Source organism: Leucoraja erinacea, chromosome 10 (assembly GCF_028641065.1).
Source record: "Leucoraja erinacea ecotype New England chromosome 10, Leri_hhj_1, whole genome shotgun sequence".
NCBI classification, from domain to species: Eukaryota; Metazoa; Chordata; class Chondrichthyes; order Rajiformes; family Rajidae; genus Leucoraja; species Leucoraja erinaceus.
Genome location: NC_073386.1, coordinates 15,982,659 through 15,999,462, shown reverse-complemented (window position 1 = coordinate 15,999,462; position 16,804 = coordinate 15,982,659). Strand labels below are relative to the sequence as shown.

Here is a 16,804-nt window from a genome sequence, read left to right as displayed (position 1 = left end):
ATGCTCATCAATGACATGATGCAAAATGTTTGTACACCTGCAAACCTAACTCCTTTGTTCAGTATCTTTTTGTAAATGTCTGAAGATTGATATCAAGGATTATTCCCAATCATATCTGTTTGTGGTCCACGCGTTTTTTTGTTGTTGCTAATCCAGATCAGCCCATTTCCACACCATGAATCAATCCTTTGTTAATGTCCTCCTCTCCCTTCTCACTTATGGAAACATTCAAAGGTTCAAGGATTATACTCACCTGAAATACAATGGCGATTAATTGGCGACTAATCCCCAGACGTTGAATAAGAACACACTCGTAGATAAAAGAACTCTTGAATTTTGAAGAGAACAGCAATACAGTCATTTTAAGTCATACTTCCATAAGTAGGTTATGTGCATATGTCAGGCAACCCTCCCAAGCAACATCAAGCAAATGGCTTTAGGGGGAGAAAGAAACTATCTTCATAAAGTTTTCCAGATCAACACCTTTGACCATGTTCATCAGGCAGTGGTCAGCAGTGAACATATTGCAGGCACTGCAGGAGAAGGATGCAATGGATCCTGTGGCGTGGTTCCCTGCAGTTTGTCTGACAGTGCCTCATTGCCAAAACTCACCAACAAACACCAAGATCTCTCTTGGCTGAAGGTGAGAGCTCCCTCCCAGCAGATCCTTCCTGTACCATCGGAATCTTACTACCACTGCACGCTGCTCTCGGGACGGTGAAGGTTTTGAATATTCAAGGTATCTTGGCAGCTACAATTTTCTCCCATTGTTAAAAGGCAGTTCTGTAAACTCACTTGTCTACACTCAAAATGTTAATGTTTAGTAACCTTATATAGCAATTGAAGCTGTAATTAACCGTTTATTGTTTCTTTGGGCTTAAAACCGATGGTAACTCAATATATTTTGAGTTTGAAAATTCTACCAAGAGGGTCTTAAAGAGAAGGTCTGTTTCTCTTGATCAATAAAGCCATGAATCAACTAGCTTCAGCCTCCGAGTCCTTAATTCACAAGTCACAACTGTTGCTTTGACCCTATGAGTTTCCTCTCGGTGCTCAGGTTTCCATCTGGTGCTCTGGTTTCCAAGGACATGCAGATTAATAGACCACTCTAAATTGCCCCCACTAAATAGGTGAGTTATAGAATCTGGGGGTGAATTAATCAGAATGTGGGCAGAATTAAATAGGATTAGTGTCAAAAGAATACTTGCTGGCCAATGCAGTCTCGCTGGGCTAGAGAGCCTGTATCCAACCTATATGACTCTATAGGAAATATGCTAAATGTTTTGTACTGTAAACAATTCCCAGGGTGTAAGTGCATTGAATCATAGTACAGATGGGGAAAGCAGATGTAAAGAAGCCTCTATAATATTGATATTCATTTTTCAATGTATAAAACAATGAAGCTGTGATTTCACTTGCGAAGCAAACTTATTACAAGACCCCAAACTTGGAGAAGGAGTTGAGATGGGGAAAGTGGAGGGTAAAAGTGTCATGTTCAGCTACCACCCAGACACTGAATAGCACCTGAGAAAACGGCAGGAGAATTCTCCTTTGTTTTTTGTGGAACCCCCTAGTGGATGTCCAGCAGAAGGTTCCCGTAGGTAGGTAGCAGAAGTGGTTATTCATGCTTTTTGTTTTAGAATCAATGATTGGAACGATTGTGGAAAGATTGTGAATGTGTTTGATCTCCTAATGGTTTGAAAGAGCCGGGGGTAAGGGCAAAGATAATGTGGCTGCATTGCTGTCGTATTCAGAAGAAGATGGCAAGCCCAAGGTGGGGAGGAAGGTTGTGGGCAGTGGCTCTTCTATTCATTTTGCCAGTAGTTTGGTGGTCCGTCAGTGAGTGACCCTAGGCCCTGGAAACCCAACTAACTCCCCGTGTTATTCTCGTTATACACCAGCATTCTGTTATCCTTCCGCAGCTGGTGGTCGAAGTCCCTGCATCTGGGCGGTCAAACCTCCCGCATTGGGGTGATCGAAACTCCCGCGTCGGGGCAGTCGAAGCTCCTGCGGCTTGTAGTTCCCGAAGTCGGTCTCTAGACCAGAGACCGCGGGCTCCGTAATGTTAAGTCTGCAAGCACCCACCATTGGAGCTCCGGAGTCGATCCCTGGCAAAGGAATCGCGGGCTCCGCGACGTTAGTCCCGTAGGCACACACGGTGGAACTCTCCAAAGTCGGTCTCCAGCAAAGGCCGCCAACTACTCGATGTTCGGCCGCAGTGCGGACGGAGATACAATACGGAATAAAAATCACATCCACGTCAACGAACGAGATTAGAAAAAAGTTTCCCCCACCCTCCCCCCCCCCACATAAAACAAGCTAAAGAAATCTAAAAACATACATTTAACACATACTCCTAAACACAAAAGAAAGAAAGGACAGACAGACTGTTGGTGAGGCAGCCATTGCTTGCGCTACCCGGTAGCAAAAAGTAATTTGCATTGAATTCATGTAGATCCATGATAGGAAATAGCACAGAGGCTCGTCTGGTGGAGCTGCTGCCTCACAGTGCCAGAGATCTGATTTTAATCTTGACCTTGGATGCTATCTGCATGGAGTTTACATATTCTCCCTGTGACAACATGGGCTTCCTCCAGCAGTTTCGCCTTCCTCCCGCATTGCAAAGGCACAAGCGTTTGTAGGTTAATTGGCCTCTGTAAATTTCTCCTGATATGTAAGGAGTTGACACAAAAACGAGATAACATTAAACTAGTGTTCGATGGTCAGCAGAAACCCGGTGGGCCAAAGGGCCTATTTCCATGCTGCATCTCTAAACTAAAATGCAGAATAAATCCTGCCGATCTTGCCAAGGATGGCACACTGAGAAACATTGAAATCCCCAAACATTTGGCAGCCATATATTATTGATGGTGCGACTGGCACAGGTAACCTTTCCAAATTGCCTCTTGACTCTAAAAATGGAAGAAAAAAAACACCTTATAAAATCTGCCACACATTAACCGCATTTTATGCAGTTCTAATAGGTTAAATGCAATAAAACAGTGCAAATAATTGAGACACAAAAAATAGTAGATGTTAGAATCTTGAGCAATACACAAAGTACTGGAGGAACTCATCGGGTCAGGCAGCACCTGTGAGGGAATGGACACACGGGACTCTTAAGACTGAGAAACCCTTTTGACACTTTTTTGCCTCCTTTTCATCTCCAGCCTGTGCCACTTGCTGCCATCTGCCAATCTATTCTCCTTACCTATATCTGCCTGCTGCTTGATGTGTAGGAAGGAACTGCGGATGCTAGTTTATACCGAGGATAGCCACAAAGTACTGGAGTAACTCAGCAGGTCCGGCAGCATCTCTGGAGACAATAGACAATAGACAATAGGTGCAGGAGTAGGCCATTTGGCCCTTCGAGCAAGCACCGCCATTCAATGTGATCATGGCTGATCATCCCCAATCAGTACCCCGTTCCTGCTTTCTCCCCATATCCCTTGATTCCGTTAGCCCTAAGAGCTATACGGACTCCGCTATTTTTAAGAGCCCTATCTAGCTCTCTCTTGAAAGAGAGAAGGAACAGGTGACATTTCGGGTCGGAACCCTGAATGTCTGATGAAGGGTTGCCACCCGAAAAGTCACCCATCTTTTTTCTCCAGAGATGCTGCCTGACCCGCTGAGTTACTCCAGAACTTTGTGTCTCTCTTCGACGTATCACTTTGCAAGGCTTTGCCCCGAGCTTTCGAAATCTTTTCTATCCCCCCCTCCCCTTGTTACTCCTAGTTTCAGTCTGGCCAAACAAAGCCACGAAGGGAAACGCTGCCTGTCCATTTCCCTCCACAGATGCTGCCTGGCCCACTGAGCGCTTTGTGTTTGACGGTGGAAATAATTATCAATCAACCATCATTGCAAACTCTGAAGACACCAATGCAGGGGCTCGGCCTCACCGAACATCATCTCTCCACACTGGCCTAATTTAAATAGAACCAATCTCGCTCTCCATAATCTGACTCATCCAGCCACACACGACCCGATCAAAGCACAAAGCGTGACTGGCAGAAGGTTACCGCAGCCAACGCTTCCTCCAATGTGCGGTTGAGATGTCATCGCTGCCAACCTGGCCCGTTGCAGGTTGCTTTGTTCGGCGTTGAACACGTCCCCTTCTGTGACCGGGCAGGCGGCTGGACTGCCACACTCGCACCTAGTTGAAGTATCTACGTTGAATTATAAAGTGAGCAATTCTGATTCGATCAGGCGAAAACATCTCCATGATTAAACCAAACATAAACACAAGTAATAACTCCTCCGACCAGTTCGCGGAGCTCCAAGTGTGTGCGGTTGACTTCATGATAGGATCACGTTGCAATCAATTGCTGCTAAAAAAAAATCAAACATTTGGACTTACCGCCCACATTTTAAAATTCACATGATAAATGAATTAATGATTCCGTCAAAATGATTCCAGTTTATAAAACATTTTATTTTGGCTTTGCAGGTTATTAATCACAAGATTAAACCATGGAATAAAAACCAAATTATATAATTGAAAACAATAAGGATGGCTGGTCGAGTTGCTGCCTCACAACGCCAGACACTTGGTTTCCATTCTGACCTCGGGTGCTGTTTGTGTGGAGTTTGCAAGTTATCTCCGTGGTCACGTGGGTTTTCTCCGGGAACTCTGGTTACCTCCCACATCCACTGATTCTGCCTGGCCCACTGAGTTCCTCAAGTATTTTGTTTTTTGTAAAAACAAAAGTGGTGTAATGTTGGTGATGTAATAGGGGGGGTTGCACGTAAGGTCATCGGGTCAAAGGGCGTGACGCACAGAGCAGCTCATGGCGGCCTCAGTAGACGCTGTTAACACACGGAATGCGTACTTTCTTTCCTGTTAAAAACTGCCGAAATGCATCTCTCGGGACAGCCCCCACTGCTCCTCCCTCCCCCCCCGGTGTCAGCGCTGTCCGGCCACTGCCGCCCTCTGCCTCGTCTCCCCGTGGGCCGCACTGCCACGGGCTGCGGGTCGGCAGCGCCCACACACGAGGCCGGGGCAACGTCAGCTGCAGCAAAGTTGGGGACGGGTCTGCTCCCTCCGCCCACCCAGAGTCACTAACTGCTCTGCACCAACACCCCAACCTCATCCTCCCCACCCCCCCCCCCTGTCCCCCGACCCCCCGATCCCCTCCCCCCCCCCCCCCCCCCGACACCCTGCCACGGGGATAGACAGCCCAGGGTCTGCGAGGGTGCAACCAGTCCGGATGCTGGGCCAGAAGAAGGGCCCGCTGTGCTGGCAGCCCTAGCAAATGCTTACCTGCAGTTCATCGCGTGTACTCCAGTTGGCGTTGCTTGGCAACAGTACGGGTCACGGGTCATGCATCCTCCCTATACTAGCACTTTATTGCGAGTTTTGATTCAGCATTTTGGAGGTCCAATGAATCTGGCAACTGTTCATCTCTTTCTCAAATCCTCAGCGGGTCTACACAAACATGACAATTGTTGCCCATCTTGCCTGTCATTTGGATTTGATTAAAGGCATTTAACAAAAAAATCATGACTGAGTAAGGAGAGGGTCAATCATGAGATTTCCTTGCAGTGCCATGAAACTGAAGCTGTTCCAGTGATAGTTTTAGTTTTAGAGATAAAGCATGGAAGTGGGCACTTCAGCCCATGGAGTCCACACCGACCAATGATCACCACAACACCGGTTCTCTCCTACACACTAGGGACAATTTACAGAAGCCAATTAACCTAAACACTTTTGGCAAGTGGGAGGAAACTGGAGCACCTGGAGAAAACCCACAAGGTCACAGAGAGAACGTGCAAACTCCATACAGACAGCACCAGTAGATAGGATTGCACCCAGGTTTCTGGCGAATGTAAGGCAGCAAAGCCAGATCAGCTGGTAAAAGTAATTTAAGGCTGTGTCTGTTCACACTCCTGATGATGTACTGGGGTTATCTTGTGGAATCTGCCTCCAGTTGATCTTAAATTAGAGTTACACTGCTACTAAGAAGCAGAGGCCATTTCAATGGTTAAGGATGCAACTTTGGAACCCCTTCTACATGAGGTCCTCCACAACACAGAAATATAGTAAATTCTGTCAAACCTGTGCTTGGGAGTAAAATAAGGATGTTCCTGTGATAATTGTTCTAGAAACTGACCTTTTTTTACATAATGTTCTAACAAAGAACACAATCGACATTTTGTTGGAAGTTTGATTTAACGTTATAGAGGTCCAATAAATCTGGCAACTGTTCACCTCTTTTTCAAATGCACAACAGGACTATGTGAATATGCTTGCACTCATGCTTGCTTATTTACTCCATGTGAAGCCTGTATTAAAAACAATCTCCTGGACTAGCTCCGGGAGTCTGGCCAGCCATCTCTTTATGAATCTTACTCTCCACGTGGAATGCTAAAGGTTGGTTAGGGAAAAGGGTAAGGAGCTATTCAGAGAAGTGTTTCTTAATTGGAGGAGGGTAACGTTAAATAGGAAGAGGGAACATCTGCCTAGTTGAGTGTAAGAGAATGAGCATGAGAGAGAGAATATGAATCTATGCTTGGAGGCATATTCCATGTCACCAGCATAATCAAGGATAAGTCTTCAAGCCGGTCACCATCTTCTCCCCTCTCCCATGAAAACACATGCCATCAGATTCAGGGATAGTTTCTTCCCAGCTGTTATCAGGCAACTCAGCCATCCTATTACCAGCTGGAGAGTGGTCCTGAGCTACAATCTACCTCATTGGAGACCCTCAGACTTATCTTTAATCAGACTTCACTGGACCTTACCTTGCACTAAACGTTTCTCTTTATCCTGTATCTGTACACAATAGATTTCTTGATTGTAATCGTGTATAGTCTTTCCAATGACTGGATAGCACATAACAAAAAGCTTATCATTGTACCACGGTACATGTGACAATAAACTAAAATAAGCTAATCCCTAAAAAAAATAATACCTTGTACCATATTTAAGAGGAAGCTGCCAAAGTCTCCGTTTAAAAGAAGCTATAATCAAGACATTGGATGAGTTGAAAGTTGATAATAAGAATATATTAGCAAGGATGGTTATTCTTAAAGTAGACAACACACCCTCTCCTGGGTTGCTGGGAGGAGTGAGAGGAAACTGCATAAGGGTTTGGCATATTCTTCCAATGCTCCCTAGGTACAAGGAAGGTGTCAGAGGATGGAAAAATGGCAAATGTTCTGTCCATAATCAAAAAATAATGCAAAGACAAATCTACAGGTCATTCAAAAACACTCTTCAGTCGCCAAAGTCTTTCCAGTAATGCCAGGAATTGGATCTGAACTAACCATTCCACCTTATGATTCAGAAATAATAAAACAGCCAAACTCTTTGCATAGTATCACAAAATTTATTTGAAATATCTTAAAATACTGCTTTGGAAAAGCTCTTTGATTTACAGAGGTTTAGTGTTGACATTCTGTATGGTTGAGATTAAATTACATTATTTAAAAAAAAAGCTGTCAGAGACATGGCCCCATATTTCACTTCAAATAAATAGGATCTTATATCTGAAAAGGATGAGGTTGATAAAAAATAAATAAATAACTTAACTATAATAAATATTTTGCCTAATAAGTTTCTTTAATGCATAGAGATGCATAGCATCCAACATGGCTGGCTTGCGCTCAAGACATCTATCAGAACGGTTTGTTCATGTGAGTGAATTTACTGGCGGTCCTTTGGATTAGTGTTGCTCACAGGCCATTCACTTCAATGGAGCCTTGATAAGACCAATCCCCTTCTGTTGGGAGTGAACTGACAAATACCATAATTGAAAGTCTATAGAGATGATAAGAGTTTGAGTTTTGGATTCTACTGTTAACCTGTTTCACTTGTACATATTCCCATCAAACAGGCAAAGGTCAAGATCAAATATTGGGTATAAATTTGCTTACATTTTGCCCAAAATAGTATTGAGCTCTGTGAATGTGGAAATGCCTGTAAGTATTTTATCTTGTACATTTGCACGCTACAACAGTGGCATGAGCTTCTATTTATGGAGGGTGGAAACAGAGTTGATATTGTGATGTTGTGGTCCCTTGTGGGGTAAGACTTTTATTCTCCTCCACTGTTGGTTCAAAGTCCATCATGTCTAAGATTCCCAGATTTGTCACCATGGGACTGCGATATAACAGCCAGTAAAATGTGTCAGTGTGGAAAATATGAGAGGAAGAAAGAGAGGTATATCTAAAGCTGGGACACGTATTCTTTTGTACAACTGCCAGCTACTAACCAATAGTAACATAGGCCATGAAACAGGTGCATCCCCAGAGCCAGAAGTGAGAAATCAAATAAGTAAAGAACAAAACATGCAGTCACATTTTCAAGTGGACCAGTAATGAGAATTCCCTTTGGTAAATATCACATCACTAAATTGTGAGAACAATAGCACCCATGTAACTAATATGGTCAGTATTAAGTCATTGGGATGGAATGCAACTTTGGCAACAGCTCGAGAGGGTCCGTAACAGAGCAGCCATATTACACATCTTTCCTAAAGTCTTTTTCATGATTTGATGTGATGGCCATTTCTTGCAATCTTCCCTGCACCACAAAGTTAAGTTTACACCCCCAGTATTGTAGATCAGATTTCCCTCATTCCTTTGCATCTAGCTCCAGGTGAAATCAACACTTGGGTTTTTTTTTTTTTGCCATTAAGATTTCCTATCAATGTTACCAAAAACATTGAGCAAGCTGCCTTGCTGCTCAGTCAAATTACTGAGACACACATCAGTTTTTTCGGAGTCTGTATTTGTCCAATATTCTTTGATCTTTGGTCTTTTTAACCTATCAGCAAATCTCTTTATCTCTTGAACCTCCACTTGCTTCTTTTAAAAAGCAGAGATATTTAATGTCAAACCCATCTGCTCTTTCTCATTCCATATGTGGTTTATTTTGTTTTGGAAAGGTTCATTTTAATGAGGCAGAGGCTAGGGGTGGAATAATTGTGACAGCTCAACTCTGTGAAATGTATATCTGTTGTGAGAATCTTTACCTGATTTGTTGTTTGTGGAGACTGGCTGTATTGTAAGTAGCTGCCACAATTAACATTGTTACGCACCACAACTAATTCATTACATGTGATATAATGTGGGTATAAGGCACTATAAAAAAAAGTTTGTGTTTTTTTTTTACCATCTCATACTACATAAAAGCTTTACTTGGCATTTCCTTTTTGTCTATGCCGTAAGTCAAATTTATATGACAGAAAAAGAACTTGAAACTTGATAACATAAAACATCATAGTCATGAATGCAAAAAAATCTGAGTCAAAGGCATTTATATGGAATATAAACGAGTCAAAATATGAAGAGCCACTTTAATCACTTCACTGCTGCCAGTCTAAGCCACAAGGTCTGGATTTTCCTCCTCTTATCTTCCCGTTCCTTCTTTAAGCCACTCCTTAAAATCTTTCCACTTTGACCAAGGTTTTGGTTATCTCCCAATATCTTTTAGTTTGATAACATTACTGTGAACTGCCCTGGAATGCTTTACTGTATTGATTACTGTAATAATGCAAGTTCTTTTTTCCCCATGTTTTTTTATTCATTTACTCTCCTTGTTCCTTGGAAGCATGCCACAATAATGCCAAATAAAAAACAGAGCTGATAATCATGAGTGAATATAAAGGATTGATGTGCACAAAAGAAACTAATAATGCTTGGCAAACCATTAAAATTGTCCAATGTGGCTATTTTACTAAATAAAATCTTACAAAAAATTCATCTGCACTGTTCCATATAGCCCACAAAATGGATAAATTGTGTGGGGCAGAGGTTTGTCATTAGTTGCTTAAACCTGTAACTATAGGATTGTATTCACCTTCTGACTGTATTCAGTTCTGCTGAACTCAATGGTACCAAAAATCATGAGGGCTCATAGGATCAGATGACAATATAGCAATGTTCAGCACTATCAACCAAAGATGATTTTTCTAAGCCAAAGATATTGCACCTGAAAAACATATATTTGTTTTGGACTTAGTTCTGACTGAATGACAACTTTATTCCATCAAAGTTCCATCAAGGTCAACAAGATTACAAAACTGTTGATGATCAAAACTGTTGATGCCAAATGATCAAAGAGCCTTGTAGATAAAGTTTGCATTGGTCTGATGTTTATTCTTCTCAGACAGATTCTCAGAATTGAGGATGGCTTGTTTCCACTCTATTTTTTGGAGGTTCTGAAAGTGTGTGGTGGGGCCAGATTTGTCCACAGATGGGGCAGGAAGTGTCTAATGCGCTGGGGGAACGGGTTGTTTGCGATGTAGTGCGCTTCTTTTCGGCTATGACGTGGGTGCTTCTGATTGCTCCTGAAACATGGCAAAATCCAAAAGCTTAGGTGAACCAATGTCAAATCCCTTTCACAGAACAGAGGCCCCGACTACACTCAGAATCATTTTCATGCCTAGCATCAGACTCCACGAACAGTGTCTGTTTTGAGCTTGGTCAGGGAAGTGATTACCAGTCTGATAGAGAAAATATTCAAGAATCTGCTCAAAGCTTCCTGGAAAAAGAATAACATACCCATTTACTCCTGGGAATCTCCAACCAAAGGGGAAGCAGGGGAAGAAGATTTGGAATTGTTGTATTAACAGCTATTAACAGCTAAGAGATATGATAAGAAAGGATTGAACCTATGACTAATGATTGCAATCTTCAGCACCATGCATGCAGTGCTTGTTTTTGAGATCTGGGCTGCACACTGCATTGTCAGAGAATTGTATTTTGTGACTGAAGTTATATCCAAGGAGGACAGGAAGCCAACGCTACCTAATTTGGAATTAACAGAGGGAAATAATTAGGGGACTTCTTTTTCACATGATTTGTTTCCCACTAACGAGCAATGACAAGGCTTGCTGGGGAGATAAAATCACTGACTTCTAGTCAGTTATAAAAACGAAGGGAATATCATATAACTCTCACAGGGCGATACACAGGGTCGAGCTATTGCCTCACAGCTCCAGACACTCAGGTTCAATCCTGGGTGTGGTCTATGGTGTTTACACATTCACACAATGGACATATGGGTTACCGCCAGGTGCTCTGATTTCCTCCCACATCCAAAGATTAACAGGTGAATTGAGCACTATAAGTTGTCCCTGCTGGTAGAATCCAGGCAGAGCGGACAGGAATGTCAAAGGAATATAGAAATTGGTACTAATTTAGGATTAGTATCAATGGGTGGCTGATTGTCAGTGCATTCATGGTAGACTGAAGGACCTGTTACTGTACTACATATATATTTCAGTGACTCCTGAAACTATTTGACTCTTAGAGGAAAATGATCCAGCTGACAGGCTGCCTCTAATTACTTGACTATAATCCAGCTGGATCACAGGGAGAAGGTTTAATTTCATACATAAGTCGCCCCGTTTAAAAGAGCGAGGTCAGAGGACTGATGTACACAGATGTGCACAGGGTGCTGTATTCAGACATTTACTTTACTGTAATCTGCATACTCAAGAACAAAGTAGAATATTGTATAGAAGGTCTATATTTAACAGCAATTACCACTGTTTATGTTCTATCCGATGAAGAAATGCTGGCTATTTGAAACATGTTCTTGTCATTGACACTCAGAGACTTTGCTATTTTTGAAAAACAACTCTCTTGGATGTAAGCCATTGAAAGCTGGAGACTGACAGATTTTTGATCATAAAAAGTCAGGAAACAGTGCATTATTCTCCCATAAAAAAGATCAACTGAACCCACCAACTGTCTTAATATAATGGTGGGGGTGGGGTGGAAATACCCTAACTTTATTTTTTTGGTAATGTATTCTGCACTCCTGTGAATGGTAATCGAAAAGAGTGGTGTAATATGTGATAATTAATGGGTCTGAATGATATAAATCATACTGCCATGAATTATAACATTCAGCATGATGCTGCAACATTACTATTAGTTTCAAGGTTCAGATTGTAATCTGCTGGTGTCTTGCAGGAGAGTTGAATTAAATGTAGGTTTAAACAGAAATAAATCTTGAATGTGTGGACGCAGTCCATATTATGGAAAACAAGATCTAAGCAAGAGACTCAAGAGATATGAATTTCAACAAAAAAAAATACAAAAGGAAGACTCTGAGAGTATAATATACTGTGAGAAATCTCATTTGTATACGTCAGTTGAACGGTAGGAATAAATAGGCCAGCGGATGAACATTTGGAGTTCACTTTAAAGGAGCATGGTGAAGAATTGGAGATAGGTCAAAAGGTTCAGGGTGAGTTGAGCAAATATCGAAATGGAAGAGCTTCTCAATTTAACAGCATATTGTTGGTCCCATAAATATGTTCCTGAAATGGCCCTGTTTCCAAGTGGACAACATTCACCATGGCTCATTAACAGAAGCAGGAATTATGAATGCTAGAAACTCTAACAAATAGCAACCTTCTTAACCAGATGATAAGCATTAATAATTAATAACATAGCTTAAACCCCTTAAGTTTCTCTGGGGCGCAGAAGGTTAAGGGGGGACTTGATAGAGGTCTTTAAAATGATGAGAGGGATAGACAGAGTTGATGTGGATCAGCTTTTCCCTTTGAGAATAGGGAAGATTCAAACAAGAGGACATGACTTCAGAATTAAGGGACAGAAGTTTAGGGGTAACATGAGGGGGAACTTCTTTACTCAGAGAGTGGTAGCGGTGTGGAATGAGCTTCCAGTGGAAGTGGTGGAGGCAGGTTCGTTGGTATCATTTAAAAATAAATTGGATAGGCATATGGATGAAAAGGGAATGGAGGGTTATGGTATGAGTGCAGGCAGGTGGGACTAAGGGAAAAAAGTTGTTCGGCACGGACTTGTAGGGCCGAGATGGCCTGTTTCCGTGCTGTAATTGTTATATGGTTATATGGTTAAGTAAATGAATCCTCTGCCTTTTACATTTCAGGCTAAACAGACTTGAAAGTAAATTTGAAATTTATCATTAGGAACTGTTGTTAGAATTATCATTAATTGAAAATTCAGACATACCACGTCAGATTTAGGTCCACTGCAATCCCCAAAACACTAATCAGTATAATAACATCTGATAACAATATTATCTTATATCTTTTCCTATCTGTTCATTTGATGAAGCAATCCATATCAGTACTATTTTCTCGACATAATTGGAGTGTACTCATGAGCACAAAATAACATGTTGAAAGTGAAATAGTCCTGGTAAAAAAATATTTTGTTTGGAAATGAGAGTTGACCATTTTTGATTCAGTTGTGTATTGCACACCTTGTAATTGATTTACCATTGCCTTTTTTTGAACTAGCATTGTATTGAAAAGCAGCAATGTGGTTAATATCATGCCAGTGGAATGATTATTAATGTACTATTGCATTAAGTTGCATCTCTCCAGCCAAACAATGCATGAGATGCAAACAGTGCGGAGTTCCACATCACATTCATCCCACTATATGGTCCCTGAATAAAATGAGCCTGGATGAATTATGACCTAATGGTTTGACAGAGGACAATCCCAGCACACTCTGGTCTTTGGACATTCTTTTTGGGAAAGTAGCAGCTCTCCAGCCACTTGGAGAGGACAAAGAAACTAAATAAACCAATATCCAGGGAGCTTTGGTAAGTTTTGTATGTCGTCTAAATATATATGGATGTACATATGCATATCTACTCTTGTTAACAGGAGTATTACTGGCTACAGATGAGTACACTGGAGCTGAATCCAAGATGCACAATAAAAGTACAGTGTTGGGGGATGCGGTGATGAAATCAGTGTTCAGGAACATTTTCTGTTCCTTTGAAATAGTACCATTTCTTTAGTCCTTTCTATAAATTCCCTATGCTTTATTTTACAATTTCACACGATTTCCTCAGTAAGAACCTTGAGAATTCCACAGAGTCTTCCTTTAGAAGTTAGCTCAAATTTATCAAGGTAACTGTGCTTTTGCCTTTTACAACACTTGATGCTTTCCATTAAGCAAAGTGTTGGGCGTTCATTTTGCTAAAGTCATTTTGTACATTGCAGGTAAAGTTGTGCCATTTCCCCAGCTCCACCTTCGGGATTACTTTATGAGCGTTTTTGACTATAAGATATTTGTTATAAAAATATCCTTTCCTTGAGGATAATTCTGTTTTGCTTCTTGAGAAACACTTTACAACTTCCACAAGTCATTAATGCGCCTTTGCATAATCCCTTTGGAAAGCTCAACATTGATATGTTTGGTTTTGAAATGTTGCATGTCCTTCGACCAACAAAAAAATGCTTACGTTGATTTAACTCCAGACAATTACCATATTTCACATTCCTTGCAACAACAAAAATAATCAAGGGTCCATTCCTGTCATCCTATTGAGGAGAACTTTTGGCAACGTTTTCATCGGAACTGTGTCACGTACTCCCAAACTGCTGAAAGCCCCCAAATTTCTGCTTGAAAAATGAATTCAATATCAGATTACTTCTGGATGATTAAGCAGCTTCAGAAATAGTGGCACGAGACAGAGCTAAGTGTTTTTTTTTGGTACATTTGATTCAAATCAAATTGATCCTGTTGTTTCATTCAAAGTGAAGTGCAGATCCCACACCTATCCCCATCCCTCTTAATGCCCAAATATAGACACCGTCTTGTTATTGTCCAGGTAGTGTTGTTCAGCCCTGGTGCCTTTTCTGGCACATTGTTCCTTTACCTCAAAAAACTACTGTATTCCTTTTCGATATTATCCATCATCCTAAACACTTGCATGCAACTGCAGAAAAGTTCGTGAGTGTGTGCCACTGGTTTTTCACATCCAGAAAGGTTACATCGTCATACTTGGTCGGTCGACAGCATGGGCTGCGGGGTGGTTTCTCGCTTTTATTTAAACGGATCTCTTTACTTTTGAGCATATGGGACAGTGTGAGGTCGTAGTTTGTCCGTGAGCGTGCGCAGCTTCCACTGCAGTACTTGAAGAGTACAATCTCTTCTGATTCGTACCCAAGCCCCAGGTTTCCAACTTTGACTGTCTGGCTGTTAATCTGACATCCTCTGTTCACTCTGCTGGACTCTCTCCCTCTGTTTCTGCGCGAGGATATCTTGCCTTGGTGTGAACTCCCCGGCGAACGTTGATGTCGGTTTTGCAGATCCTCGACGTGTCCTCCAGCTCTGACTGTGGTTGAAGTCGCATCTGCACAAGATAAAACATCACATCAGTACACAACCTTGACTTTCTCCTCTTCTGGGAAAATTCGCATTGATGGTGCCGAAATAGGGATGGTCAAAAGCTTCAAGTTCCTGGGAATAAATATCACCGGTAACTTGTCCTAGACTAGCCACATCAAAATTACACAAAAATGCTGGAGAAACTCAGCGGGTGCAGCAGCATCTATGGAGCGAAGGAAATTAGGCAACGTTTCGTCCCGAAACGTTGCCTATTTCCTTCGCTCCATAGATGCTGCTGCACCCGCTGAGTTTCTCCAGCATTTTTGTGTACCTTCGATTTTCCCAGCATCTGCAGTTCCTTCTTAAACACAACAGCTACATCAAAGTTATGGCCAAGAAACGGCACCATGCATCTACTTCCTTACAAGGCTTAGGATGTTCATCATGTCCCCAACAACACTCACCAACCTCTACATAAGAGCCATAGAAAACATTTTATCGGGACGCATGACAGCCTGGTTTGGCAATAGCTCCATCCATGGCTGCAAGAGATTGCAGAGTTGTGGACGTAAACCAGACAATCACACAAACCAGCCTCCCTTCCATTGACTCCATCTACACTTCATGCTGCCTTGTCAAGGCCACCAGCATAATCATCCCGGCCACTCCCTCTTCGCCTCTCTCCCATCAGGCAAGAGGTGCAGAAGTTTGAAAACACAAACCACCAGATTCAGGGACAGTTTCTTCCCTGCTGTTATCAGACAACTGAATGGTCCTATCATTAGCTAGAGTGTGGTCCTGACCTCCCATCTACCACATTGGAGACCTTTAAACTCTCTTTAATCGGACTTTATCGGACTTCAATGTTATATCTTGCACTAAATGTTACATCCTTTTATCTTTCAAGGATCAAGGATAAGGATAAGGGGGAAGTCTTTAGGGACCGAGATGAGAAAAACATTTTTCACACAGAGTGTGGTGAATCTCTGGAATTCTCTGCCACAGAAGGTAGTTGAGGCCAGTTCATTGGTTATATTTAAGAGGGAGTTAGATGTGGCCCTTGTGGCTAAGGAGATCAGGGGGTATGGAGAGAAGGCAGGTATGGGATACTGAGTTGGATGATCAGCCATGATCATATTGAATGGCGGTGCAGGCTCGAAGTGCGGAATGGCCTACTCCTGCACCTATTTTCTTTGTGTATGTTTCAACATTGCACTGTGGACTGCTTAGTTTTATGCACATATAGTCTTTTCTTTACTAGAAAGCACGCAAATGAAAAGGTTTTTCACTGTACCTTGGTACATATGACAACACTAGAGTAAACTTAACTAAACTGACAGCATGGTTACACAATACCCAGACATGTTTGTTTAGATAATGCAGCGTATTGCTGCAAATCAGTACAAATTTAGGGTGGCACGGTGGCGCAGCGGTAGAGTTGCTGCCTTAACAGCGAATACAGCGCAGGAGACCCGGGTTCGATCCTGACTACGGGTGCTGTCTGTACGGAGTTTGTACGTTCTCCCCGTGACATGCATGGGTTTTCTCCGATACCTTCGGTTTCCTCCCACACTCTAAAGACGTGCAGGTATGTAGGTTGATTGGCTTGGTAAATGTAAAAAATGCCCCTAGTGGGTAGAGGATAGTGTTAATGATCACTGGTCGGCGCGGACCCAGTGGGCCGAAAGGGCCGGTTTCCACGCTGTATCTCTAAACTAAACTAAACTAAACAAAT

The 16,804-nt window shown here is 42.1% G+C and overlaps 1 protein-coding gene across 1 annotated transcript in view; it reads right to left on the bottom strand.

The window, feature by feature from the left end:
- Positions 1–12,368: 12,368 nt before the first annotated feature.
- The window catches only part of LOC129700817 (artemin), a 106,249-nt gene continuing 101,813 nt past the window's right edge, over positions 12,369–16,804 (bottom strand). The window contains exon 4 of the mRNA XM_055641541.1: positions 12,369–15,094. Within this exon, the coding sequence (XP_055497516.1) occupies positions 14,655–15,094 (440 nt within the window). The 3' untranslated portion in view covers positions 12,369–14,654. The remainder of the gene's footprint in view (positions 15,095–16,804) is intronic.